Source organism: Tenrec ecaudatus, chromosome 10, assembly GCF_050624435.1.
Source record: "Tenrec ecaudatus isolate mTenEca1 chromosome 10, mTenEca1.hap1, whole genome shotgun sequence".
Lineage (NCBI taxonomy): Eukaryota > Metazoa > Chordata > Mammalia > Afrosoricida > Tenrecidae > Tenrec > Tenrec ecaudatus.
In genome coordinates, this window is record NC_134539.1 from 113,640,111 (window position 1) to 113,667,030 (window position 26,920).

General features: G+C 40.4%; 1 protein-coding gene across 2 annotated transcripts in view; it reads right to left on the reverse strand.

The window, feature by feature from the left end:
• The window catches only part of NLK (nemo like kinase), a 164,499-nt gene that overhangs the window by 55,272 nt on the left and 82,307 nt on the right, over positions 1 to 26,920 (reverse strand). For both annotated transcript variants that reach the window (XM_075561352.1, XM_075561353.1), the window contains exons 2-3: positions 15,804 to 15,933; positions 6,978 to 7,033 (exon numbers count right to left, since the gene is read on the reverse strand). In XM_075561352.1, the coding sequence (XP_075417467.1) occupies positions 6,978 to 7,033; positions 15,804 to 15,933 (186 nt within the window). The remainder of the gene's footprint in view (positions 1 to 6,977; positions 7,034 to 15,803; positions 15,934 to 26,920) is intronic.

The window sequence follows — 26,920 nt, forward strand, 5'->3', positions numbered from 1 at the left end:
AGCCTACTAAATCAACATCCATTTCCTTAGTTCAGCATTAGGGCTTTCCATGGCTTGGCCAGAGTCAGCTTAGTATCTCATTATTCATGCATGCTACACTCCAACTAACTGGATGGTTTACCATTCCTCAAAGATGTTCCTGGTATTTGCTCCCTCCATCGGGAATGTCCATGTTCCTCCACAAATGCTGTATGTCCAAGTACTTTCCAATCTGTTATCTGAAAGGTCTTTTTCTCCTTCTTGTTTGCTCTGCCCCAAGTAATTACTTCTCCCTTTAAAATCCCAACTCATCTTGGTCCATACTCTTCTGGGACACACCCTTGGCTTCTAGGATGTAAGTATCTCTATACATCTATCTCCCCACAGGCTGTGTTCTCCTAAGGGAGAGGCGGCAGAGCAGACGAGTTAAGAGTGGCCCAGTGGGCCCAGACAGCCTGGCCTCAAATCTCAGCTCTCTTTTCCAGCAAAGTTACCTTACACAGGTTATTTACCTCCATGAACTAGCTTCACCTGTGGTGCCTGACATATACATTTTTAAAAAGAAAAAACTCATTCTTGTAATCACCACAGTGATTAACATAATGTCATAGGTACAAGAGCGCTGAATCAATGACAAATACACAGCAGTATAGAATGTTTGTTTGGCTGAATGAATAAGACATGAACGAAGCAGTGAATAGGTCAGGGGGTTTGCCTTTCTATCTTAGGATTCTGGGGGTAAAGGATCCAGGACTGGTGACAGTGGGTAAGTGAAAATGTTTATTTTAAATCATCAAATACGTTAAAAAAACCCAGCATGGAAACTAATGTGGGCGAGTATTAATTAGACCCCCAATACTTTCAGGGTACTAGGTTCCTTCTATTATCATGTTGTTCAACCTATATAACAATACTAATTAATATGACTATAGTTCCAGTAGACGACAAACAAGGAGCCCTGGAGGCATAGTGGTTAAAGGAAAGGCTACCAACCACATGCTTGTTGGGAGGAAGAGGAGGCAATCCACTTCCACAAAGATTTACACCCTTAGAAACCATATAGGGCAGCTCTACTCCGTCCTATAGCACCATTCTGAGTTGGAATTGACTAAAAGCAATGGGTTTGGATTTCATGAGGCAGAACCCCTCCCCTGGTGGTGTCGTCGTTTAACGCTTTTTTGGCTGTCAACCAAAAACTGGTGGTCAGAACCCACCAGCAGCTCTCCAGGAGAAATGCGGTAGCCTGCCACTGCAAGGGTCTTAGAGGGTTGTCAGGAGCCGGAACGGACTCAATGGCACACAGCCAACAACAAAAACACATGTCAGGCATGGGCCTAGGTACTGGGAATATACGTGAGCAAGAGAGACAAGCCTCTGGCTCTGGGGATCCAGTTGATGCTTATGTTTGTGGAATAATGAGGGGGAAATTCTTACAATTTAGAAATTTTCACAGCTGCCAGTACCTACATCAACTTATAGTCGCCCCTGGCCTTCTCTTCCCACCTCCCAAGACAATTTTGTTACAGAAAGGTAACCCCCCCCCCACTTTTTTTGGCTTGTTTTCTATGACTCTTTATAGATTCTTTGAGGGCTATGAAGCTGTTACATTCAACAGACCATGCATCATTGTATACTCTTAAATGAAACATCTTACGCACACACAATGCATTAAGTTCCATATCTGGGGATTACTGCCTACCAAGGACCCTTAATTAGCAAAACCTGACATGTGGGTAACCACACTGCCTTTGAGACAGATTTGTTTGAACACTGCCTGCACAGGTCAAACCTGTCATCCAAACAGGAGTACATCGGAGAGACAAAGGAGGCACTTAGTAATTACACCAGACATCGGGGAAGACAGGACTCTCCAGGCCAAAAGGGATGTGGTCACTCCATTAAACGTATGAGGGGAGAGGGTACAAAACAACCCCCCCTGGAATTGTGCTAGGTGGAGCAAAGCTTTCGTTGTGCCCATTTTCCCTGCTAGGCCAGCATTGGGCAACCAGCTCTGAGTTAGTGCACCCAGTGGTGTCGCTTAGGAAGGTTCCAGCGAATTTTTTCATAAAAGCCATTTTGCTCAATCCTTGTTTTTTGTGATGACCAATTTAAGGGAACAGCGCTGCGGCTGTGAAACATTGTTTTCTGCTCGGGGAAAAATTCTACAGAAACTGTTGTGGTTGTTGGACACAGCTGAGTAAAGGGGAACTTTTCTCATTTAAAAAAAGGTGCAATGTCAATGGATGAAAAACCTCATCCAGGACTTCTGTCAACTTCCTGAATGGTCGAAAATGTCAACTTGTAGTGCATTTGGAGTTCATCCTACCAGGTCAGACTGTTCATCAAGCTTTCTATTTGGAAGTTCTGAGAAGACTGCATAACAGTGTGCAAACAAAAAGGCTTGATTTATGGCAGACGGACTGGTTTTGCCACCATGACAATGCACCTTGCTCATGTGGCCATCTCAGTGTGCTAGTTTTGGCAAAAAAACTGCATGCCTCTCTTGCTACGCTCACCTCACCACCTGACCTCACTCTGTGCGACTTCTTTCTGTTGCCGTAAATGAAGAGGGGCATGAAAGGACGGTGATTTGATGATGTAGAAGAAGTGAAGAAAAAAATTTAGGGAGTTGCTCTCGGCCATCCAAACACGAGTTTGAAAAATGTTTCCAAGAGTGGAATTTCAGATTTGACAAATGCATTAAGTGGAATGGAAAGTACTTTGAAGGTGATATAAACATAGAGCTTGGGAAAAAATTCCTTTTGGGGGTGGGGTGGTGGGGTGAGGGCAGCCCCTGGTACATTTCCATGGGTTTTAACTGTAATCGGTTCCTCACCTCAGCCCAGTACCACCACACCTGTTCTTGTCCATGAGCTGCGAGGATTAATTTCTCATCCAGTAGGTATTCAGTGCATTCTGGTGAAGGGTCTCTAACGTACATTGTGCTGAGTCCAGAACCATGAGTGAGGTATGACCAACACTGTTTTTAATCAAACCATTAGAACTGGCTTCTCTTGAAATACATTACAGTAGACTTGAAGGGATTGTCAAACTCTATTTTTTGTTTTCATTGTGCAACCCGCTTCAGTGCCTTAAGCCCACCAGGTAAAACCAGGCAATGGTTCGGGGTTACAGTTTGCTTTGTCATGGGACACTGTGGTCAAACTTTTTTTATGCAGTTTCAAAACGAAACTCAGAATTGCCAAATGAAAATGTAGTACTTTAAAACACATTACAACTTAAGAGTCAGAAAAGTACATGAAGATTTCTTTTAAAATCTATGTATAAGGCATCAAACGGACCTAAGCGACTTGAAAGGTTAGATGGGACCTTTAGGGAGGTGGTGAGTTTCATGATCACGGGGGAAGAACAACTGAGAAAAGGGAGGTGAGAATGGCTGCACGACTCAGGAAATGTAACCCACTGTGCAAGTGGGACATACACGGACTCGGTGTTTGTTCTCAATGATAAAAAACAAACAAACAAATTATATTAAGAGTAATAAACCATAAACACAAAATACTTGAGGCACAAAGTGACCATAATGAATTAGTTAACTATTTAGTGAAGAGAACAAAAATCTCCCTGGTACTTATTAAACTCACCCATATTCCCCAACTTACATGAAAACACTACCTCCCCACAATCGGCCCTTGTGTAGTAAAAGGTCAACTTTAAGCTGTCCATAGCCTGCACATTCTCAAGGTCTTTAGTCTGCCCTTAAATATCTGCCCCAAACGGGTGGTTTTGTATATCTGAGATGTTGATATACTCCAGAGAGTTTATGCTAACAATGTGATTTATGACGAGCACATGTGTTTACTGGGGCCCTAGGTCACATTGTATCTGTCTGACCTTTTGGGGAGAATCCACATACCAGCTCAAAAATAGCTAAGGTCGGGCATTCCAAGCCTACGTGGCTTACCCACCACGAAAGCCCTAAATGCCCATGTTCAGGTGCTCATTCCTGGCTGGCAGTCCCTGTACATATCCCAGATCAATGCTGGATCTCACTAGCAGAAGGCAACTAACTGTAAAATCACGCACCTTTTCCTTGTTTTAATCTGTAACCTTTCATCGTTATACCCTACAATCACAAGCACAATGGCTTTTCTGAGTTCTCTGTGTCCTTCAAGTGAATCACTATGGTGGACTTGGTGATGCCCAGCACAACCAAGAATACAGTAAAATCCTTAATAAATGAGATCGATCCATTTATTTCGAGGTTTGGTGTCGGCAACTCTGCTTCCAAAGAGGCAGAAATAAGAATGCCTTCTACGATGCGGATGCCCTCCCACCAGCTAAACTTGCTAAGCAGATGCACAGAGTACTTCTGTTGAAAGAAATAAGGGCCCATCATTGCCATCAGAGCCTTCCTTTTCTTCTGTGAGGACCCAGGCAGTTTTCAAGAAGTCTACGAAATAGAAGTTCCCACCACTGACACACTATTGTTGTGTTGCCATCGAGTTAACTGATTCGTGGCCAGCCCATGAGCTACATACAGAGTGGAATTGCTCCCCAGTGGAAGCACATCCCTAGGCAGGTACTTTCGTCCATGGTACTGCTGTGTGGCTGGGAACTGCCAACCGTTTGGATGAACAGGGAACTGCAAATTGCTTCTGCCACTTAGGGACATTACTAACCTATAGTTCTGGCGAAGGAAACTTTAAAAAATTATCCCACCCTTTATACTTTTTTGGTTGTTGTTAAAAAATGTCATGTCTCCTAAGACCACCCACCCTCAAGTTTGAGGATTCACTAGAAAGACTCACAGGAGCCAAGAAAGCTATTATATTTATGGGTACAGTTTATTACAGCAAAAGAACAGCCAAAGAAGCAAAGGGAAAAAAGGTGAATTCCACAGGGTGGAATCCAGGAGAAAATAAACACAAGGTTCGAGTTATCTTCTCTCCCACTGGGATCACATGGGAGCACTTAACCCTTGTAGCAAACCACGGAACTCACATGAGCCTTTATGTGCATGGCCTGTCAAGCAGCTATGCAATGTCTGGGTGACTGAGATAGTTCGGTTTATTGTGCTGACTAGGCCAATAGGAACATGTGGGTGGAATTTAATCAAAGGTTGCAGCTTGATTGGAGGATGACCAAAATAAATAAAGACAGCTGGCATTCCATCTCCTTTTTGCTCCCTGGTGATTGGACCAGTGTGCTGCAGCTTTAGCTAGTTCTCTGCCTCAACCTGTGTGCTAAACTGCCTGTGGGCCAAGCCAACCAGTGGATCGTATTTCTATAGCTTGAGGCTCCTCTTGAGACTCGCTTCACCAAGCTGCTAATGCATACATAGCTAGAGATTGAGGCTGCGGCAGTGCTTGAGTCCAAGATCCCATGGGGCCTACTTTGCTAAGCTTCTGAATTACTGCCTGCTGCTTGCAGGCAGACTCTGCCGGCCTGCTTCCCCGACCTTGGACCCGGCAGCCCTTCTGAGTTGAAGGACTTCCAGTAAATTAACTGTTCCACAAAAGTGACTTGAACTGAGTCCTCTGTACTGCTGTGCAGACTAATTAGCTGTTATGTTCCTTCTCGCTGTATAAATCTATCCTCTTATATCTACATAAAATCACAAATGTTTTAGTTTTGTTTCTCTAGAGAACCCTGCCTAACACAGTGACATAGTTTCTACTATAGGGAGTTCTCTCAAGAAGCCATATTGGTACAGTAATGGCCCAGGGCTTCATGTGAACAAAAATAGGTGATCATCTGAAATCACAGTGTTAGCATAACTAGCTGATCTGGCCAAGTTTTTGAAAGATAGTCTTATCAGTCAAGAGAGTCAGGGAAGTCTTTTATTTGGAATGGGGAAGATGAATACCCAAGTCTTTTAAGTCTTTTTCCCTTCAGGAAATGCCTAAGTGTCCCCCATGTCTAAGAAAGTTAGCAAAGATGATAGCTGAGTATGAAATTACCTACCACCTTGAAAGAATGAGGTTTTAATTTATATCATTACTGAATCTGTAAAACCTTCGAATTATGACAATGGTTTCCATTCTGAGTAACAAGCCTAAAATGTTAATTAAAAACCCCACAAAGAAGAAACTGCACTATCATGAGCTCATCACTTACATCGTTTAGGATTCCTCATCTTAGACAAAGTTTAAATGTGGGATGGTAAATGGTGACACTGCCTAAGCATAAGCATATCAGGTGGGCTCCCCTGTATCCCAGTGGCCTCCGTGCAGTTTCAGGAGCTATTACCAGGGCAGTTTACAGATCATTACCGCCCAAGATAGTAAGCACGCAACTTCAAACATTCATAGTAGTAATATGAGAATTTGAAAGCTTCTATCTGAAGAAAATCTTCTAAGTAGTAGTTGAGATAGAACTATGAGGCGAGGCCGCCTGGCCTTGAGCCTCAATCCCAACACATACAGCCTCTGTGACCGTGGGCAAGTTTTGTACTTTTTACCCCTCAATTTCCACTTTTGTAAAATGGGAACTTTTGTAGCACCTTTCCTCAGAGTTGTTCTCCTTTTTAAAAAAATAGTGATTAAATAAACTCCTATGTGTAAAACACCTGGATCTATGCCTAGTGTATTGTAGAACTATTTAGGTATAATGGCTATTATCATTACCATTACCACCAGAGTGCCAAGAACATCTAGTTTATGTTAGCTTGCTAACTTTCCTCTATGCCCAAGTGGCAGAACAATGTTATCTTCTTGACTGACAGGCACTTGACTGAGTCCTGATGCAACACTAGTTTCATGTACGGCATGGACATGCTATACCCCAGCCCATTAGGCTGTGTGGGGACTAAATACCGGTTCAGAAGTTCTGTTTCATGGTATTGCCACACAGGACACATGGACAATAAGGAGCTCTGTCAGAATGTTTTGGGTTTCACAAATTACCTAGTACCAAGTATTCACGGACTCCTGTGAAACTGGTATTTATTGTACTTCAAGTTATGAACCCCACGGGGGCAACAAGAACAAATTAAGAAAACATGACCCCCTTCTTCCATTCCCTGGTTAGGATACATTTCTTCAAAATAGTCGATGTGCGGAGGCTGGAGGATGTCAAGGGCAGAGAGTACCTGAGAAAAGAAAAACATGTCAGAGTCACAGAACTGAAAGAAAACTAAATGCAACATTAGAAATACAATCAACACTTCTATCTGCATAACGATTAAAGTCCGAGTTTCAATTTTCCACTGAAATTAAGGAACACTATCCACCAAGAAATCCATAGTACCATTGGCTCCCTACCTGCAGGTCTTGTTTCCTGGGCTCCACATGCAAGGATTCAACCACCCATGGAGCACAAAGGTTCAGGGGCAGAGTAATTAACTAGTCAATGGCTAAGAGGGAATACAGGGTGTTATTTATAGTATTTATATCATATTGTACATTACAAATAATCCACACATGATTTAAGTATATGGAGGTTATGTGTATATTATATGCAAATACTAAGCCAATCTATGTGAGGCACTTGAATGTCCTCAGATTTTGGTATCCCCAGGGGTCTTGGCATCACATCCCCAAGGATGTGAGGATACTAGCAAAGACTACACTAAGCATTATGACAATTCGATCTAAACAAAGATGGGAGGTAGCTGTATTATATACAACATGAACAGAAGAGTGTTGGACAGAAGTGCACTATTTAACAATCAGTATTGCTATATGAGACAGTGGGAATCCATAGCCACCCTTCATTCCTTCATCCCGCTGTACAATAAATGCACACCAGGCGCTTTCTACCTGGCTGGCATTATGCTAGGCTCTCCAATTATATGGGGGAACAAAACCTCATCTTTTAACTAGGGGAGAGTCAGGCATCAAACAAGTTCTTACACTGACATATAATCCCTATTATTATGAAGAGGAAGAGCAAATAGTACTACTATGAGATGTGAAGGCTGAGTAGGAGTGCCTCAGGTGATATAAATATATCAAGTTAAGAACCAGGCAAGTTCTAGACACAGAAAAACCAGCACTTCTGGAACTGTGGGTGCGAATAAAACAACCTGGGATAAAACAGGAGAGGAAGGCAAGGGATACACATCACATAAAAATCCTTTAAATGATGTTAAGCATTTTATTCCAAGTGAAATAAAACCAAGAGAGGGAGGGAGGTAGGGAGGAAGAGAGAGAGAGAGAGAGAGAGAGAGAGAGAGAGAGAGAGAGAGAGAGAGAGAGAGAGAGAGAGAGAGAGAGAGAGAAATCAGTAGGGTGAAATAAAAGTCTAAGACACCAAAATTCAGTTCTTTATAAGAGCAGCATACTACCACTGTAACTCTTGCACCTAAACAGAACAAGTAAACCTTCCTCCCTTTCCAGCTGTCCAACCACTGTTTTTAAAGTCCCACCTACTATGTCAACTCTCAGATTCTGAAGCTATCTTTCAGAAACATAAAGCTCATTGGACATGAAAGGAGGTATAAGAGGAAAGAAACCATGTGGAATAAAGCTCAATGTTTCTGATGTTTAGCTTGGTTTCTCCCTGAATTTTATTGCTCACACTTTAAAAGATTTTTTTAATGGGACATTTGAGACATACAATATCAGAGAGAATAGTACAAAGAACACCCATGTACTCAACAGCTGGCTTTAACAGTTATTCACATGTGGCCATTCTGGCTCAACTCTACTTTCTGCTCTACTGATACAATGAAACCTAGAATTTCAACCACACTCACTTCAGTTGTGTATCCTGTAAAACCCAAAACCTTCACAAATATTTTTTTATACCACCAAATAGTCAGGGGTTCATCAACTTCCCAACTACCTTCATCATTTCCAAGTTTGTCAGTTTGAGAAACCTGGTTCATTTGTAGTGGAAATGGAAAAGAGTGTCCTCTGGAGTTTCTCCCAAGAGAAATTATCATGAAAGATAAATTGTTTCCATTTTTTAATAAAGCTGGTGTCATGCATTCACACACATTTAGCTCTCATTATGGGACAGAACCATTTCACACATGAATATTTAACGCGTGAGGGAGGCAGTTAGAAATTAGTATTTTACTTGACATCTTTCGGACTCCCAAACTCTGTATCTGAGCCACATACATCCGGCCTTGGAGGGGAAACAGAATGCACTGAGTGACAGCGTCCATTAGCCAGAGCTATTTCTCACTTCAAATCTATCTGCTATAATTAGAGGTTATCGAGAGGAAAGTGACAACCATACATTTTAAACCGTGATAAAAAAGGAGGTTTCCTTACTCCATATTTGATGAGGCTTTCTGGTGAAAAGCCACACACAGCAAGGCTAGGCATTTGGTTGTGATTGTTCGCTTCCAAGGTAAAATGTTCCTGTCTGGAATTCTCTGAAGGCTTGTTTCAGTATATTATTCTTTCCATGTCAAATATTTATTGGAGGATACTCTTCCTGTGTTTCCAGGTGACAAGAGTGGTATTCAATCAGCAGGAAGGATTGAGGAATCACAGAAGGGATGTAAACAGTTTCAAATTCCAGACTTCCATGCCCGACTCTCCATTGGAACAGCCCTGTTTAAACCCCAACATTCTTTGTGGGCCTAAAGTATGTGAGACTGGCTTTACGTGTAACGAGGTCTCAAGTCAAGCCTACTAGAGTCAAACCAAAGGACCCCAATATCGCTAGCTCTTAGGCAAGCAGCATTGTGTAATTAAAAAAATGAACTGCTGCTGTATCCTTCTAAGACCCATCATCATTGTCTCAGCAGTTTTCAAAGCCTAAGAATGGGGCAAACGGTCATCATGGATGGATAGTGGTGAGAACTGAATGCCATGAACAGAAGGAGGCAGGGAAAACTCACCACAAGGAAGGGTAGCGTTTGCTCAGGGATAGAGCTCAGAAGGCAGAAAGGGACAGGGAAAAGGGAAAAGGGAAGTGGTGAACGCAAGGAGGAAGTGGAAAACAGCTGTTACCCTGTGGGAATTGCAATCAATGTCACAAAACGTGTATGAAATGTCACCTGGAAAACCAATTTGCTCAGCAGACTTTCACCCAAATCACAATTAAAGAAAAAAGAAACACACAACCCCAAGCCTCATTATGGTAGATGCCTTTTAGAATTTTAACCTCCATAATGTTAAGATTATACCCTGGTTACTATATGCTTGTTACATGATTAGCAAACGGCTTACGCTTCTGTTAGCTCTCAATCAATCAACGAAACAATGTACTGCTGTGAATAGCCTGCGACAAACATAACAGAAAGTCAACTATTTCTTTAAACCTTCTATTTCCTGAGTTTCTACCAGGAACCAAGGCGGTGTTGTGCTTGGTTCCAAGCTGGGCCGCTCACTGCAATACAAGCAGTTGGAAACCACCAGGCTCTCTGAGGGAGAAAGACGAGGCTCTCTGAAGCCATAGAGAGTTATGGGCTTGGAAATAAATCCCCCAGAGGCAGTTCTACTCCGAGTCAGTCAGAATCAACCTGACGGCATGAAAAACTGAGGATTCAAAGTCAAGAAGGCATTGACAGGGACTCCAGTTAAGCCCCGAAGGAGCTCTGATAGCACACAGTTAAGCGCTCATCTACAAACGGAAATATTGGTGGTTAGAATCTACCCAGCACCCCTGCGAGAGAAAGGCCTGGCAATCTCCTCCTGTGGAGCAGGGGTTCTCAACCTTCCTATTGCCTCGACTCTTTAAAACGCTTCCTCGTGTTGTGGGGACCCCCACCTCAACCCAAAATTATTTTTGTACTTCATAACTGTAATTTTGCTACTGTAATAAATTAGGCAACCCCTGTGATAGGGTCCTTTGACCCCTCAAAGGGGTCGTGACTCACAGGTTGAGAAGCAGGCCTGTAGAGCCTGCAGCTTAGAAAACCCTATGGGACAGTTCTTGCACCTGATCACATGGAAGTCAGGTGAGTTTGAATCAACGTGACTGCACCCAACAATATGTAAGTTCCATTTTTAACAAAGGGTACCCCACACCCACCACCAATCTTCTCTCATTGGAACAGACACAAAGTCTTTAAGGTAGAGGCTTACATTCTTTTACTATTAAAAAAAAGTTGTAACATGGTCAAGGACACAATTTAAGTGTACAATTTAATAAAATTTTACTTAGTCATACATACACACATCCCTACCCTTACCGATGCAACCACAACCCAGATGAAAAAGCCTAAAAATCATTTTCAACATTCCAGACAGTCCCCTTAACCCCTTTCAGTCAAAATCCACGCATGTTCTGAGGTTACCACTATTCTCAGTGGTCCAGGCTTTTCAATGGTGCTCAATATACGTCATAATGTTTTGCATCACATTAATGAAAAATACACCACCATGCATGTACCCATAGTAATGTGGCCGTTAGGTTGTTTCCACCCCCGCCCTCCCCTGTTCTCCACTTATTTTTTATAAACTACTATGGTCCTTCTTGTCCATCTTTCAGTGAACACATGCATTCATTTTTTCCTGCCCTTGGGTAAGTGTGTCTTTAGCTGTAATAGAGAGCATTTGTTTTTCAAGTGGTTTAATAAATGTATGTCCCAAACAACAATGGACGGAGTTTCACCTGTTTCACATCCTTGCCAACGCTTGCTATTTTCAAGTCTTTTAAAATTTTAGTCATTCTGATGCAGTGGTATCTCATTGTGGTTTAAATTTACAAATTCTTTTCCTGACAATGACTTTGAACACTTCTTAATATGCTTCAAAGCCACATTTGGTTATCTTTTTTTGTCAAATTTGTATTTAAGTCTTCTATTGACGAGTAAAACATCTTCGTTGAAATTATAGGATGTATGATGGTTAGAGGCCGAAGGGCATCTAGGAAAAGCCTTTATTTCTAAATGTCTTCCTCAAACATCAAACACTTAAAAAATGTTCTACACTAAGTACAAATTTTGAAAACAAGTTTTCTTATAAGAAACATGTGTGACGTTTGTTTATTCTCTGAATGATATTTTTTGATAAATAGTTCTTTATCTTATTGGAATTATTAATGATTTACTTGTCAACCAGTTAAAAAATCTTGACTTATCTCAGAATTATGAAGTTTCCTCCTGTTTTATTCTAGAAGCTGCATTGTTTTTCATGAATGATTAGTGAACCTAAATTTTAAATGCAGTGAGAATCTGCCTAGTGCCACACACTTTAGGCACACAGCAAACAAAACCCAGTGTGCTGGAAAGCAGGCAGTCTCTATGCTCTGTCGCAGAGAACCGTTAGAATAACCAGTTCCTGCAGCCAAACAGCACGTCTGCATTCAGAAAAGGTATCACTTTGGTACGATTTTCTATCCAACTTACGAGCTGAAAGAGGCTTTGCTTGAGTTAAGTCAGACTATAAAAAGGAATATATGTTTTTGTTTTTTTTGGGGGGGGGGTCTCCTTTACCTCTTCTTTACCCCATTCCAGCTCTATCCAGCATACACTATAACTTAAGTTGGGGGAAAGTAACCCTCAACGACAGGAGAGATCACTGAGACGCTGAGACTTTTTCCTGCCAGTCTAATCCTTTCACTAAGTCACTCACTCACTCTCCACACAGACTGACTACCCACTGTGTACTCAGTGCTCTTGGCTAAGGACAAGACAAAGCTCAAGATCTGTCGTGCAGAGATTTGTGAAAGCCTAAACTGATGTAAAACTTGTGCTTATGTGCATTTTGTCGAGAGAGGGTTCATATGGTTCATTAACTTCTCAAAGGATCAGGTGAAAAACTCAGCCTTGATTTTCCCCAGGCCAGCGCAGTGGGTTTGTGTATATGGGCACACATACACTAGTGCAAAGGAGGGTAAGGTAGAGAGAGCAGTATGCCCGCTTTAAAGTAGAGCAGAGATTAATGAGACACTCGTGGTCAGGCTGAAAGAGCCCAATCTTTAGGAAGTGAAACCCATTTCTGTTTTCCCCAATTGACTGTGTGAAGGAGAACCTATCCTTTAAGGTGATGTGGTGCCTACATCTTACACCGTGTAATTCACTGACAATAAGAAGACATTCAAATTATATGTTTCAAATTAAAACCCGACCTTCACATACATTGGCTAGATTAATCCTTCTAAATGCCGTTTCCATTGTGGCATTCCTCGCTTCTCCCTCCATCCATGCAAATCTTAATCTCACACATTTCATCGTAAATGTTCCTTCTCTATGAGCCTCATGTCCACAATTTGGGTTCCAGAATTTATCTGAGAATCTTCAAAAATGTTACCACTACATCAGCCTCCACCCCACGGGCTCCAGTTTGGTAAGGTCTATGGTGAGATCCATGGGCTTGCTTTTCTAAGGCTCTCCTACAAAACTTCCAGGCTTAGCTGCCCTGCTCTTTCCTGTGTATACAGGAGACTGCCCCTGTTTAAGCATGTTTAAGCATGCCTACAGGCTTCCCCTAGCATTTCCCCCACAGTTGTTTATCACATACCAACATCATTTAGAGTCCTAGAAGCCAGTTTCAGTGTTACTTGGCCATACGGGATATGCACAATAAAAGTTTACTAAATTAATGAAAACGGGCCCTATTGCTGAACAGAATTAGGCGCTAATCTCCTTCCACTTTGACCTCAAAATTCCCTCTCTGTAAAGTAGGGATCCTAAGCCCTAACTGGCAAGCTTTGTTAGGCTTCCATGAATATACATAAAGCGTCCAGCTAAAACAAGACTTTGTTTTAAACCTTTGTTTTGATGTGTCACCGTGCTCTGTACCCAAGACAGGGTTAAACACTACCTGTAGTGGCCTTGCTGCAATCAACCCCAGGGGCCTCCTCGGAGGCGGCGGGCATTCCACACACCCCAGGGATGCTTTCCGAGCTAGATCTCACAGCTTAGCAGAAATTTAGGAAGCATAAAATAGTGGTGCCAGGCCACCTTCACCTCCAACTAGCTGCTTCTTTGGTGAACATTTGTACATGTCCACAGACATTCATTCCAAGCACTCTCATATGTCAGAATTCATGAACTTCAAACAGCGGCTCTTATGCTGCTCTTATTTTATTTAACTGGTGTAATTTTCAAGAATTTGGTGCTTCTTTGCTTCCACCACTCTGCCCTGCCTTTGTAACTTAGTTACTCCATAGCCCTGAGTAGTGAGCAAAGATAGCAACACAGATGGACAGTAGTCTTACATCAGCCCTCCTTTGTGGAAGAGGCCAGGACCAGACTGAACATTAAATAAACTCTTCAAACTCTTAGTGATGTCCTGGAGTCAGCTTTAGATATTCCTTCTCTATGGGTGCCCATTACGGTCTATATGGGAGTCTCCTATCATGTACATCCAATTGTGCACACTTTAATATTCGAGTGGTACTCAGGCAAACTGGAAACAAGTTACTAAGCAAGCACTAGACATCACTCTAATTCACCTCTAAAATCGAGTCATAAGCTAGTAAGCCACACACATTCACTCACACATTCTCACATTGCCATGTAGTTCCAATGAATTTTTTTTTAAGTTTACAAGAAAAAATTTCAGGAAGGGTAACAACAAATCAATAAACTGCAATATGACAAACAAGAAACTTCAAATAAACTATACTGGAAGTTTAATATTCTTTTTTTAATTTTTAAAATATTCTTAATTTTACCAAATATGTCAAGCATCTCACATTTCTCTCTTAATATGAAACTCAAGGTTGGCAAATACATTTTTGGCCTCACAAGAAATTGATCTTTTTTTGTTTCAGGAATTAAGACACCATACGCATGATTTGTGTGGTAAAAAGAAGCCACAGAAAAATGTTACCGGTTAACATTTTAAATTCAGCATTGAGTCCATAGAGAAGCTAATCTTAACCACAATGAGTTTACCCGCCCAAGCCCTGACATCTCTAAACACAGACGGAAATACAGCCAGCATTGTTTTAAGGGGCTAGACTGATTTCTTGGTATTTTTTTTTTTTTTTAGGAAAAAGTGGTTTCCCACATCTCTAACTAACTCCTGGCTAAAAACAGTAAGAGATTAAAAAAATAAGATGAGTCCAGGGGCCAATTATTTCTACTTTTAAACCAGTCAACAGACAACACAGTATATACTCCATTTTAGATTGAATATTGTTCTTCAGTTAAATATTTGGCTTTGCACCAACCAATATTTATTTGTCAATCAACAAATCTTAGAATTCATTTACGTACATTTGCTCATTATTCAAGCACAAAAAGGGTCTAATTTGCCTGAAGTTTCTAAGACCCCTAATAATAACCTGTTTTGGTTTCTTTATATCTTATGCCCTACAAATGTATGCTCCTTTTTCATGGGCTTTTAAAAATATTTAGTGGTGTATATTCTTAGAATTACAAAAGACATATTCAGATGGACATATGGTGTGTATACAATTCAAGTCAAGTTGAAACTTAATAGGCTCAGCGTTTCCTAATTTGGAAATTAGGCCTTGAGCAAATTCATAACTTCATTTTCAAACCTCCATATAAAATTTTGAAATACTGGGCTCCCTGGTGACTCTAACATGCTTCTAAGTTTGAAAACCGCTGACCTCGGGTGTGAAAATTTAAGCTAGACAAAGAGTGTATATAGATAGGTAGGTAAGATATCTTAGATAGATAGATAGTCATTTCGGAAGTATAGAAACCCTGGATAATAGAAGGTTTTCAAGGCTTTGTATATCTTTATGACAGCAGATAGCTTCATCTTTCTCCCACTGACCTTGGGTTTGAACGACCAACCTTGGAGTCAGCAGCTCAACACTTACCTGACACGTGTGGAGTGAAAGCATAGGTATTTATCCCACGATCCCACTAATGCAAGTGCTCCCTGATTTTTAGAGTTCCATATAAAACTGTAGCCAACTTCCAAATTTCACTTACATCTACTTCTTTTAACCCTTTCTTGCTAACTGGGTCGGTTAAAGAAGCAGGTAAGTAGTTTGCCCCCCTCCCCCACACACACACCAATTTCACTTACATTATCATGTTTAAAAAAACACAACATCTTCAATTCCCGGAAGACCCTTTTGCAAGAGACCAGATTCTGGAAGACGTTGGGCATCTTTTTGAGTGCTACTCTCTTTCCATCTCTTGGATCTGTTACTGACCTAAAGCAGCAGCATTTGAAGGGGGAGGAAGGGGGGAAGTGAAAAAGAGAAATCAATTTCAGACTTTCTATAAAGATCATGACATATCTTTATCTTAAAACATTTTTATACTAAAAATCCACTTAGTAATGCATATGATGTGTCGATGAGAAAGATAAAATAACACAAACAGCAAAAGTACACCCCCTATAATAAAAGAACTTTAGGCTAATTTATCCACCATTTTCTTTCTTTTTTAAATTCACGTCTAAATTTCTGTAAGCATTTACCCTTTTCTAATTTAACACTATACCTAAGAAAAGACGGTAACTGAGTAAATCAGTGATCACTTTTAAAGATAGAGATTTTAAAGCCAAACAAAAAAGCGGGAAAGCAGCACAGACCATTAAGTAACACGACCATGAAATTGGTTTTATCCCTCAGTTTTCAAAACCATTTTCATTCTGAAGATATCACATTTAGTAAGAGAGAGCCACATTTGGCAAACTGGTTTTCCATGAATTAACCAAGAGCCTTATTTTCCCTCCTTACACTCATTATACTCATTGTTGTTATAAAATTTACTCCTGACAATATTTATTTTGGTAGTGTGATAGATTAATTGTGCCAACCTGTTCAATAGGAATATCTGGGATTAATCAGGTTGCAGTTTGATTGGAGGGCAAAGAGATGCATGGCTCTGCAAGGCCCACCCCTCTTTCTCTTGTCCTCTGGTGATTGATAGGAGCATGCTGGAGCTGCGTGCTGCTGTTCTAGCTAGCTGACTGCCTCAACTGGCAAGCTACACTACCTGTGGGCAAGCCAATCGTGGATCATATCGCTAGAACTTGAGGCTCCTTTGAAACCTGCTTCACTATATTGCTGGGGCACACATTGCTTTTAACCTTGAGGCTGGAAGATTCTGTCACCAATATCCCATCCTGGCCTGCTTTGCTAAGTGCCTGAGTTACTGACTGTTGGTGGTCCACCTTGCTGTTTGCTGCCTGTGGGCAGATTCTGCTTGCCTTACCCCAGGGAGGACTATGCTGTCTGCTTCCTTGACCTTGGACCCAGCAGCCCACATAAGTTGAAGGACTTCCAGTCTATTAACTGTTCCACAGAAGTGAGCTGAACTGAACCCTCTGTATTGCTGTGTGGACTAATTCGCTGTTATATTCCTTCTTGCTGTATAAACCTATCTATCTATCTATCTATCTATCTATCCATCTATCTATCCATCTATCTATCCATCCGCACATCTAATCATACGTGTCCTGGTTTTGTTTCTCTAGAGAACCCTGCCTAACAGTTTTCTGTCTTCCATTATTTTCTAGTGCTGTTTCAGCCTTGGCTATCTCTACCAGATTTGTTTCATCTATAAGTTTAAATCTATGTGTTGTCAATGCTGTTAAAGTTTGAAAGGAAACTGACAGGAGATCTCTGTAACAGATATAAGAAATCGTCAAAATGAATCGCTGGGGTTGTGCTTTATGCACGCGTGGGTTTATTCCAAACAAAATGCATCCCCTACCCCCCGACCAAAATGTTGTTTTAAAAAGGTTGGCAGCCATTGAGTGGCTGCAGACAAATTTTCTGAGCAATAAACTTGTCTTAATCTTGTTAGGATGCCTTCAAATAATAAAAAGAAAGAAAGGAAAGGAAATAATCAAAAGCCAATCAAACAGTAGCTTCTGGAGGGATCTGTTGGGCCAGTTAAATTTAAGGCAGAGAAATTGGCACAAAAGGCTATAGTGACTGTTTTTCAATTGGTAGATTTTCTAAGAGGACACAGGACGATCACAGAGAAAGTTTACAAAAAATGCAAACTGCACCAGTAAGCAAGCAAGCCCCAAGGAATGTTTTCCTATTACAACCAATGTACCTGTTACGCATTCTCCAAGGGTACCAAGGGCTGTCCTAGAGAATTTCACTGGGGAACCTTATTCCATCCACATTCTAGTCCCTCTCTTGTCCCTTCAGTTTTTCTGTTCCCCAAATTCTAATGACATTTAAAGAGCTTGAATCCCTCAAGGGAGCCAAGACTGCCATTTTCTGTGTTGTAAATTGAAGAGTGGAGAATTCTTTGGAGAAGGTTAGAGAGACCACCTTCAGAAGTACACAGATCAGGTGGACATCACTTATGCTGAAAACAATAACTTCCCATTTTGATAATTTTCCTCATGGAGCTTATAGCAATACTTTTGGCTTAGAGCACTAGAAACTATATAAAACTGGAGTCCAATATGGTTAATTATTCAGTTAACTATAATGTCTTCAGCTTGTCCAGACAAAAATTAAGATACCATGACAAAATGTATGGATGTAGGGATTGTGATAAGTTGTATGAGCCCCCAATAAAATTACTTTTTTTAAAAAGGCAATACAAATCTATAAAAAAAATTAAGACACCTATCAAATTGCTTTCATGAAAGCAAAGCATTCCTATCATCTATCTACCTAGATAACCACATTGAATTTTTTCCTGAATACCGTATCTTCCTTAACAATGTACCATAGTGGTTCATTTTCCAAGTACTTATGAAAACTTAAAATAATGCATTCTAGTATTTTTAAACAGCATGAGGATTCTATTTTCTTCTACTCACTAAAAACTGGTCAAGCAGTATGATCATTCTTTTCAAAGTTCTGAAAAGCTTGACATGTAATTCAATTAGGCTAGGAGATCTACTACTATTTCTGACTTGCTTACAAAACCCCAACCAAACCTACCACACAGCTGCTAACTCATTTAGACAAAGCAAAATAGGGGGCAAATGTTACATATTCTATTCAGGCTATTAATATACAAAGTCTTTCCCCCTATTTAAATTTCTGACTCTGTGACCATGTAATGAAATAGCAAGAAAGGAAAATTCCAGATCTCACAGTGTCTTCACAGTTGTTCTTCAGCTGACTTCATTCTAGGAGGTTACTTAGGCGCTTCATTGTCTTATAAGCCACTGCGATCTTCAATTAGTGCAGGTCAGCCATTCTGCAGAGAGTCCTCATTTTAGGTCTGCCTACTATTTTTTCCTATCACAGAAGTGATGTTGTCTCAATGAGGTTATACTCCAACTGCAAACACAGTCACCAGGTCCATCCTGATTTAACCCTCCTTAAGTCAGGGTAGCCCTGCCCCTGTGGGTTTCTGAGACTAGATTTTTACAGGAGTAGAAATCCTCATCTTTCTCTCATGGAGCTGCTGGTGGTTTTAACTGCTAACCTGGTGATTAGTAGCCCAATGTGTAACCCACTTCATCACTAGGGGTGTATAATGTTAATGTGTCCCAGTACTGATAGTTTTTGCCCAAATCAATTATTACCGATGATTGTCAAATAGTATAATTTTTATATCTCTACCAACTATTTTCAAAAACATCACACACTACCATCTGCTCTACTCATTAATTCTTACTGATCTTGACCCTATTGTGATGCGGAAGGAGCCTTTGACAGAAGCCCACTCCCAGCAATACTTGACAACAGCTCAAGGTTAGTCACCGGGTGCCTTGTAATGTCTTAGGGTAAAGTCATAAAGCGAATTTTATTCGAGTTTTTATTTTGTTATTCATGCAAAAGCCAGTCATGCCTGTGGCTGGTAACAATGTAACTCTAATGACTGTGAGTGGCAGTTCAGTAATTTCACGCCATGTTGAGTTTGTTCGCTCTTAACTTGGGGTAGCAGATGCGTTAGTTCAGCACAAACAGTACCACCCAGCACAGATAAGTGTGGAAGCATGGTACACAGGAACACTTTCTTTCATTTTCCTTGTTACTGAGAGGCTGACTGTGCTGAGTTTCTCTGCTGCCGCAATACTCTGGTTATTGCAACTGCACTGGTTCATGAAGCTCCAGCTGCAGCGATAATGAACACCACTGAGGGCAATTTTCCTCGTTTCAGGAAAAAAGAGGGAGCTCACATTGACCTATAATTCACTTGCTGGTCAGTGACATGCTCTCTTAAATACCGGGTTCCTTAAATAAAACAAGCACATCTGTCATTTCATCTGATTACCTTCTTAAATGTTCAAATTACACAAACAGGTGTTTATTTCCTACAATTTAATGCTTGATTCTGAAAATGTTAAAAATTAAAATGTTAAGGGTTGTGAGAAAGAATTCTTTCCTAATTTCTGTCCCGAGTGCATCAGTTCTCCTCTGCACTTAAATACAAGGCTAATGGTTTCTGTTGTTTTTCCAAACAGACTCACAAACCACCCTTCGGCAACAGACAGAGCTGGTCAAGAGTGTGCTACCCAAACAGTAAGTTTTGGATTTGGTGTGGTCATTTTGTAGGTGGGTGGTGGTGGTTGTTTTAAATTCCAGGAAACTGACCATTGCCACAAATCTGTTTAAATTACCAACTGACAAGGAGAAGAATGGAATGGAGGGTGAAATGTATCCCTGGGGATACTTTGCCAGGCAGTAGAATGTCACATTCCAAACAAACTCACTGCCATCAAGCTGAATCATAACAACCTTGTAGCACACGTTAGCGCTGTCTCTGTGAATGTCCAAGACTAACTCTGTGCCGGAGTAGAATCCTTAAAGCAACTGGTGGTTTCAAACTGCCGGCTTTGTAGTTAGCAGCCTAATGCGTAACCACTAAGTCACCAGGGCTTCTCAAATGTCACATTAGAACACCTTAAATTAGTGTACTATTCAGCAGGAAAGGAACCTCAGTGGTGAAGTGATCACAGTATGTGGCTGCTACCTAAAGACAGTGGTTCAAACCCACCAGCCATGTTTGGGGAGAGAGATGAGGCAAGCTACTTCTAAAATGATTACGGCCTAGAAACAAACGCCACAGGGGCAGTTCTATATGCAGAAGGGCTGCTATGAGTTAAAATTACCTCTCCAGTAGCTGGTTCGGTTTAGTCAGAAAGAATCACCAAGAAATCACATACACCTCACTCTTATGTGAAGAATCTTTTCTACAGCATGTGTTGGGAGTTTTAATTTCTAACGCAGCTCACTGGCATTTTAAGTCATTTTCAAAGCACAGAGATCCTGTACAAGGTTTCCTACACTGTAAATCTTTACTAGAATAGACAGCCTCACCTTTCTTCCAAAGAAGAGCTGGTGGGTTTGAAATGCCAACCTTGTGGTTACCAGCCCACTGCCTAATTCATAGCACCCTAGGTTTTGACTGCTCAGGAATGCTAACACACATAGAACAACAGCTTTTAGATGGATCAGGTATTTTAAAGACGGTTGGGCCAAGACTGACCACTGTTGTGATAGTTACTGAAGTTGGGGGTCTCTTATAGCTCAGCATTTTCAACTTAAACAGACATCTTGGTCTCGACAAGTTTTCGGCTCCACATGCGCCCCAAAGTTACACAAAGACAGGGTCAGTCTTTTAATCTTAAAGCAAGATCAAAGCAAATGAATACTATTTAGTGGAACAAATCATTATCAGGACTAAGTCTTAGATTTACACCAACACAAAACTGAGAGCAAAGTCTAATAAAAAGAGTGACTTCTAAGGGACCTGTTGCTGGGCTAGTTTGGGTCACGGCAGACAGGGAAGTAAAAGAAAGTTGTAGCACCTGTTTGGGGGTAATTTTGATAATTTCCTCAAAGGACACAGGTTAATCAAAAGGACTTATCAGGAAGTAGTTCTTAAAAAATTGAAACCTGCATTGGTGAGAAAAAGGTCAGGAAAATTGGGCCAAGAAATTGGTTTTCACGAAGATAAAGCATCTGCTCCTTGGTTGAGGGTGGCAAGGGCCCTTGGGGAAATTTCGCTGAGAACCTTTACTGTTCCACACAACAGTCCTGAACTTGCCCTTTCAGATTCCTTTGTTTCCCAAATTGAAAGAACACTTAAAAAAAACATGATGTGGGTCTCTAAAGGATACCAAAACTGCTATTTTGATGTGCAAACTAAATAGCACATAATTCTTTGGGGGAAGGAATTGGAGAGATACAAACATGACCTTTGGAAATGTGAAGACCTAGATGAAGATATACTAAGAAACAATAGCTTTATGTCTATACTTTTATGATGATTTCTATGATTTTGCAGCAATATTTTTGACGTACCATCACACAGTTTATAAGGAGACTGCTTTAACTTAGATTAAGAAAATCAGGTTCTTTTAATTCTATTCATGTGAAGGTGCCACAGCAATCCTCTACTTTTTGCTATACATACAATTACTATGTCAACAGTACCAACAGAGTACACATTTCAGTAATACTCTGCTAAGGAGAAGCTAAATACTTAGATTGCCTTCACATTTTTAAATTTTGTAAGTTTTCACTTGTATTTAGATAAATCTGCTTAAGAAAACAATAGCATGCTATAACACAAAATTGTGACAATCGATGTCTAGAAAAATGTATTAACTTTGTAAAAATATTATTAAAAGCAGTAAGCAACTGTATTTAGAGCATAAACGTGCTAGGTATCCTTGACCTCCTCCAACACACAAAAAAACCAGGTCCCTCTCCATTTTTCATATTTATGTAATTTGTCCTATTAATTTAAATTTGTCCTATTAATTTAAGAGGTTACTTTCCTATTCTTTCCAAGTTATTTATAAAATTGATCATTAAATGTTGACCGGATACTATAAGGAAAAGGTGTTAGACAATAGCTAACAGAGCAGTGAAATAGTGTATTTTCTCCCATTCTCCCAACATATCAATACTGATCAGAAGCAAAACATCTAAAATTAAATGTGAATTTATCATCTGCGTTTAAAATATGTGTTTACTCTGGTCTGTGCACACAGGGGGGTGTGTGTACATCCTGGTCTGTGCACAAAGTTACCAGGTGACAGGACATCAGTGATCATTCCAATCAGACAATGTAGATGAAAAGTAGTTTTATGCTAATTCTTGTGGTTTCAGAATTCTGTGATGTTTTTTCAGACCAGGAATCCATTAGACCTATCCTTATTGCAGCTGCAGGGAGGATGGGGAGACTCACTGGTGCAGTCTTAGTTACGGTCACGCCTCTGTGTGTGCAGACTGACCTGCTGGAAGGAGAGCTGCTGTAAAGTCTTGTCAATGGAAATCTTTTCATGTTAGAGGGCGAACATGACACAATCCAGTCTGCTAAGTCTAGTAAGTGGTATGGCCCACTAGCCACAGATCTATGAATACTGCATGGGAAAGAAAACCAGATGCAATGCAGGAAAGGTAGCTAAGCAGAGCCACAAAGGAACAGAATTCACAGTTGCATGTTCCCTGTTACATCTTAACTTAGTGTGGCAAGAAGAGGTGCAAAGGGTAACCAAAGCTAAAACCAAAACCAAAACCTATGTGCCCATTAAAAAGTTACTGAGGAATATGAGCTACAAAAAAATCAATGCATGGCAATTTTTATTACACATTAAGCTTATAATGATAGAAAACACCAAATGAAAGAAAAGAGTAGTTTTATTTACATAGCAGATTGATAACGGCGTGGCTTTGCATTTGTGTGAATTTTAATGAATCAAGAGGCAGTAAGTTCACAGCAGAAGGTAAAAAATGTTCCTAAGTGCCACAAGGAATACTGTACTTAATATTATTTTAGTGGTTAACATTTTCTTAATTACCTTATATAAGCTCCAATATGCTATTAGATAAAAAAGTGAACTGAACCAATCAATGCGAAAAATGCATTTTTGAAATTAAAAGGAAATTATGAATATGACTAAAAATTATGGTTAGAAATAAAATGTTCTTTCTGAGAGAAATATTTAAGTATATTTAAGTGATAATACATGCAATTTGGGATTTGTTTCAAGATATGTCAACAATGATGACAACAAAGAGCAGTTGAAACAAATTAAGCAAACCTTGCCAAGTACTGAATCGGAGTGATAGGGATAATAAGCTTTTAGTACATAGAAAAAATAATGCATTTTGAAAAATATTAAAAATAAAAAGGTGAAACTTATGATTATCTCAAGATAATTTTACATAAAAAACCCAACACTGATAAGAGATGTAAGAGCCCTCAATAAAAGAATTTAATATTTAAAAGAACTAGCCCCCAAATATATATATATTATATATATATAATATATATATATATCCAACACTTAGGAGTAAAGCTAGCAAAAACTGTCTAAGACTTCTATGCAGAAAAAGATCCAAAACCATTATGGAGGAGATTTAAAGGATTAACACATGGCACATACACACCACGTTCACAGACTGGATTCAACGTGGTAAAAACATTCCTCCCAAAATGATTCCTTCCAGCTCCAATCAAAACCTCAACATATTTTGTTTGTGGAAGCAGACACACTAGTTCTGGAAGTTGTATGGGTATGCAAAACATGAAAACAACAACTATGAAGAACTGGGTGGGGAAAGTACTGTACCAGAACTGCGGCATGATCAAATGAGACCGAGGAAGCCTGAAGCTCACGCCGACAAGGCCCTTTCTAAAGAGTAGGCAGAGACAGCACTCTGAATTTGAATTATTAGCTTCCTAAACTGTGAATTGATAAATTCCCTTTGTAAAAAAGTAAACAATAAAAATAGGTAAAATGATTAAAACAATGTGATCTGCTACAAGGAATGATAAATAGACCTATGATATGACCCATAAAAGATCCTTACATCTACAAGGTTAAAATAAAATAAAATTAAAAAAAGATCCTTACATCTATGGAACATTTAGCCTAAAGGGAGCCCTGAAAAACAGTGGAGCTAGGCCACTATTGCCCTAAGCTCCCAACCCTTCTGTCTCTACACTGCTCTATTATCATGCAAATCACTTTGGGTGGGTGGGTGGGGACCTAGGGGTCCTCACACTTTTAAAACACTGTCCCTCAGACGCGTTGGAGGACCAGACTATAGTTTTAAAAAAACCAAAACTATGAACAAATTCCTCTGCACACTGCACATATCTTATTTTGAAGTAAAAAAACAAACGGGGCAAAAACACCCAGCGGGTGGGATAAATGTCCTTGGTGGGCCGAATGTGGCCCGCAGGCCGCAGTTTGTGGACCCCTTTGTCAATAGAGGGAGACTGCGAGACTGGCGGGCTTCCTGCCTATTTCTGGTCACCTTGGCAACACTCTGCCCACCCAGTAGCATTGCCCGTCCTATGGGAACAGCTTAATCTAGTTTGCAATTGTCTGGGCACTTGTAGTGATACTTGCAGCACCATTATATTTCCTACCCCCACCCCACATACCAACACCTGCAGGACGGTGCCTTCTCTTGAAATACTAATTTCAGCTGCACAGGGCTCTAAAAACCCAAACTCACTGCCGTCATAGTAACCCTTTGGGGCATATAACTGCTCCAGCTAGTAGTAGTTGGATTTAGTTGGCAGAGTAGTTGGATTTAATCATTCCAACCCTTTCTCTTCATAGTTATTTGAAAATAATTGCTACTTTCATGGTGTTCCGTTCTTGTCTTTTCTGTTACCTATAAAGCGGTTCTAAATAACTGGTGGTTCCTTCTGCCTTGATCAGATCTTGAGTCTTTCTGGTGTAAAGTACTGGAGCAATTCAAGATCCATATGAAAAAACAACATGAACCTTCACTTCTCCTTTGCACCACGTACCCCAAGTGTGTGAAAAGCAAAGACATACAACTTTTAGAGAGTAACACATAGGAGAGTACTTTCAAGATGTTGGGTGTAGAGAAATATTTTTAATCATTGTATTGGGGCCTCTTACAACTCTTACAACAATCTATACATCAATTGTATCAAGCACATTTGTGCAAACGTTGCCATCATTTCCTAAACATTTTCTTTCTGTTTGAGCTCTTGGCATTAACTCCTCTTTTTACCCTCCATCCCCCACCCTCGTGAATCCTTGATAAATTATAAATTATTATTTTCATATCTTATACCAACCGCTATCTCTCTTCACCCACATTTTGGTTGTTCTTCCCTGGGTTGAGGGTGGTGGTGGTGGTTATACATTGATCATTGAATTCCATTCTCTTTCTCCCCCACCCTTAAAAAAAATCATTTTATTGGGGGCTCTTATCACAATCCATACATAGTGTCAAGTATATTTTTACATATGTTGCCATCATCATTTTCAAAACATATTCTACTTGAGCTCTTAGTTTCCGCTCATTTCCCCCCTCTTCCACCCAACCAGTCACCCTTCACCCACTTTTCTTTCGTCCATCCCCCTGGGGGAAGGGTTATGTGTCAATTGTGATTATTTTCCCCTTTCTACCCCCCACCTCCCTCTTCCCCTCCTGGTATCACTGCTCTGAATTATCGGTCCTAAGGGGTTCATCTGTCCTGGATTTCCTGTGTTGTGAGCTCTTATCTGTACCAGTGTACATGCTCTGATCTAGCAGGACTTGTAAGGTAGAATTGGGGTCATGACAGTGGGTGGGGGGCCCAGTAAAGAACTAGAGCAGTGGTTCTCAACCTGCCTGCGACTCAATACAGTTCCTCATATTGTGGTGATCCCAACTATAAAATTATTTTCATTGCTACTTCATAACTGTAATTTTGCTAGTTATGAATCGTAATAGAAATATTTGATATGTAGGATGTATTTTCATTGTTACAAATTGAATATAATGAAAGCATAGTAATTAATCACAAAAATAATATCATCATATATTGTGAAATATTTATTTCTAATTACAAATAAAGGAAATTTTGTCTTGAAGCATGGTGTAGCCTGGGTAAAGTCTTCACGCTGGGTACTGGTATGTGGTAGTATCTAAATGTAGGCAGACTTGCCTGGAGATGGATAGAGGAGCCTGGAGATGGATAGAGGAGTGGTGTCTTGGTTCCTAAGACCATCGGAAATGTGTTTTCTGATGGTCTTAGGCGACCCCTGGGAAAGGGTCACTCAATAACACCCCCCAAAGGGGTCGTGACCCACAGGTTGAGAACTGAACTAGAGGAAAGTTATATGTTTCATTGGTGTTATACTAGTGCACCCTGACTGACTGATCTCATCCTCATGTCCCTTCTGTAAGGAGATGTCCGACTGTCTACAGATGGGCTTTGGTTTGCCACTCTGCCCTCCCCCTCATTCAAATCAATATGGATTTTTGTCCTGGGTCTTTG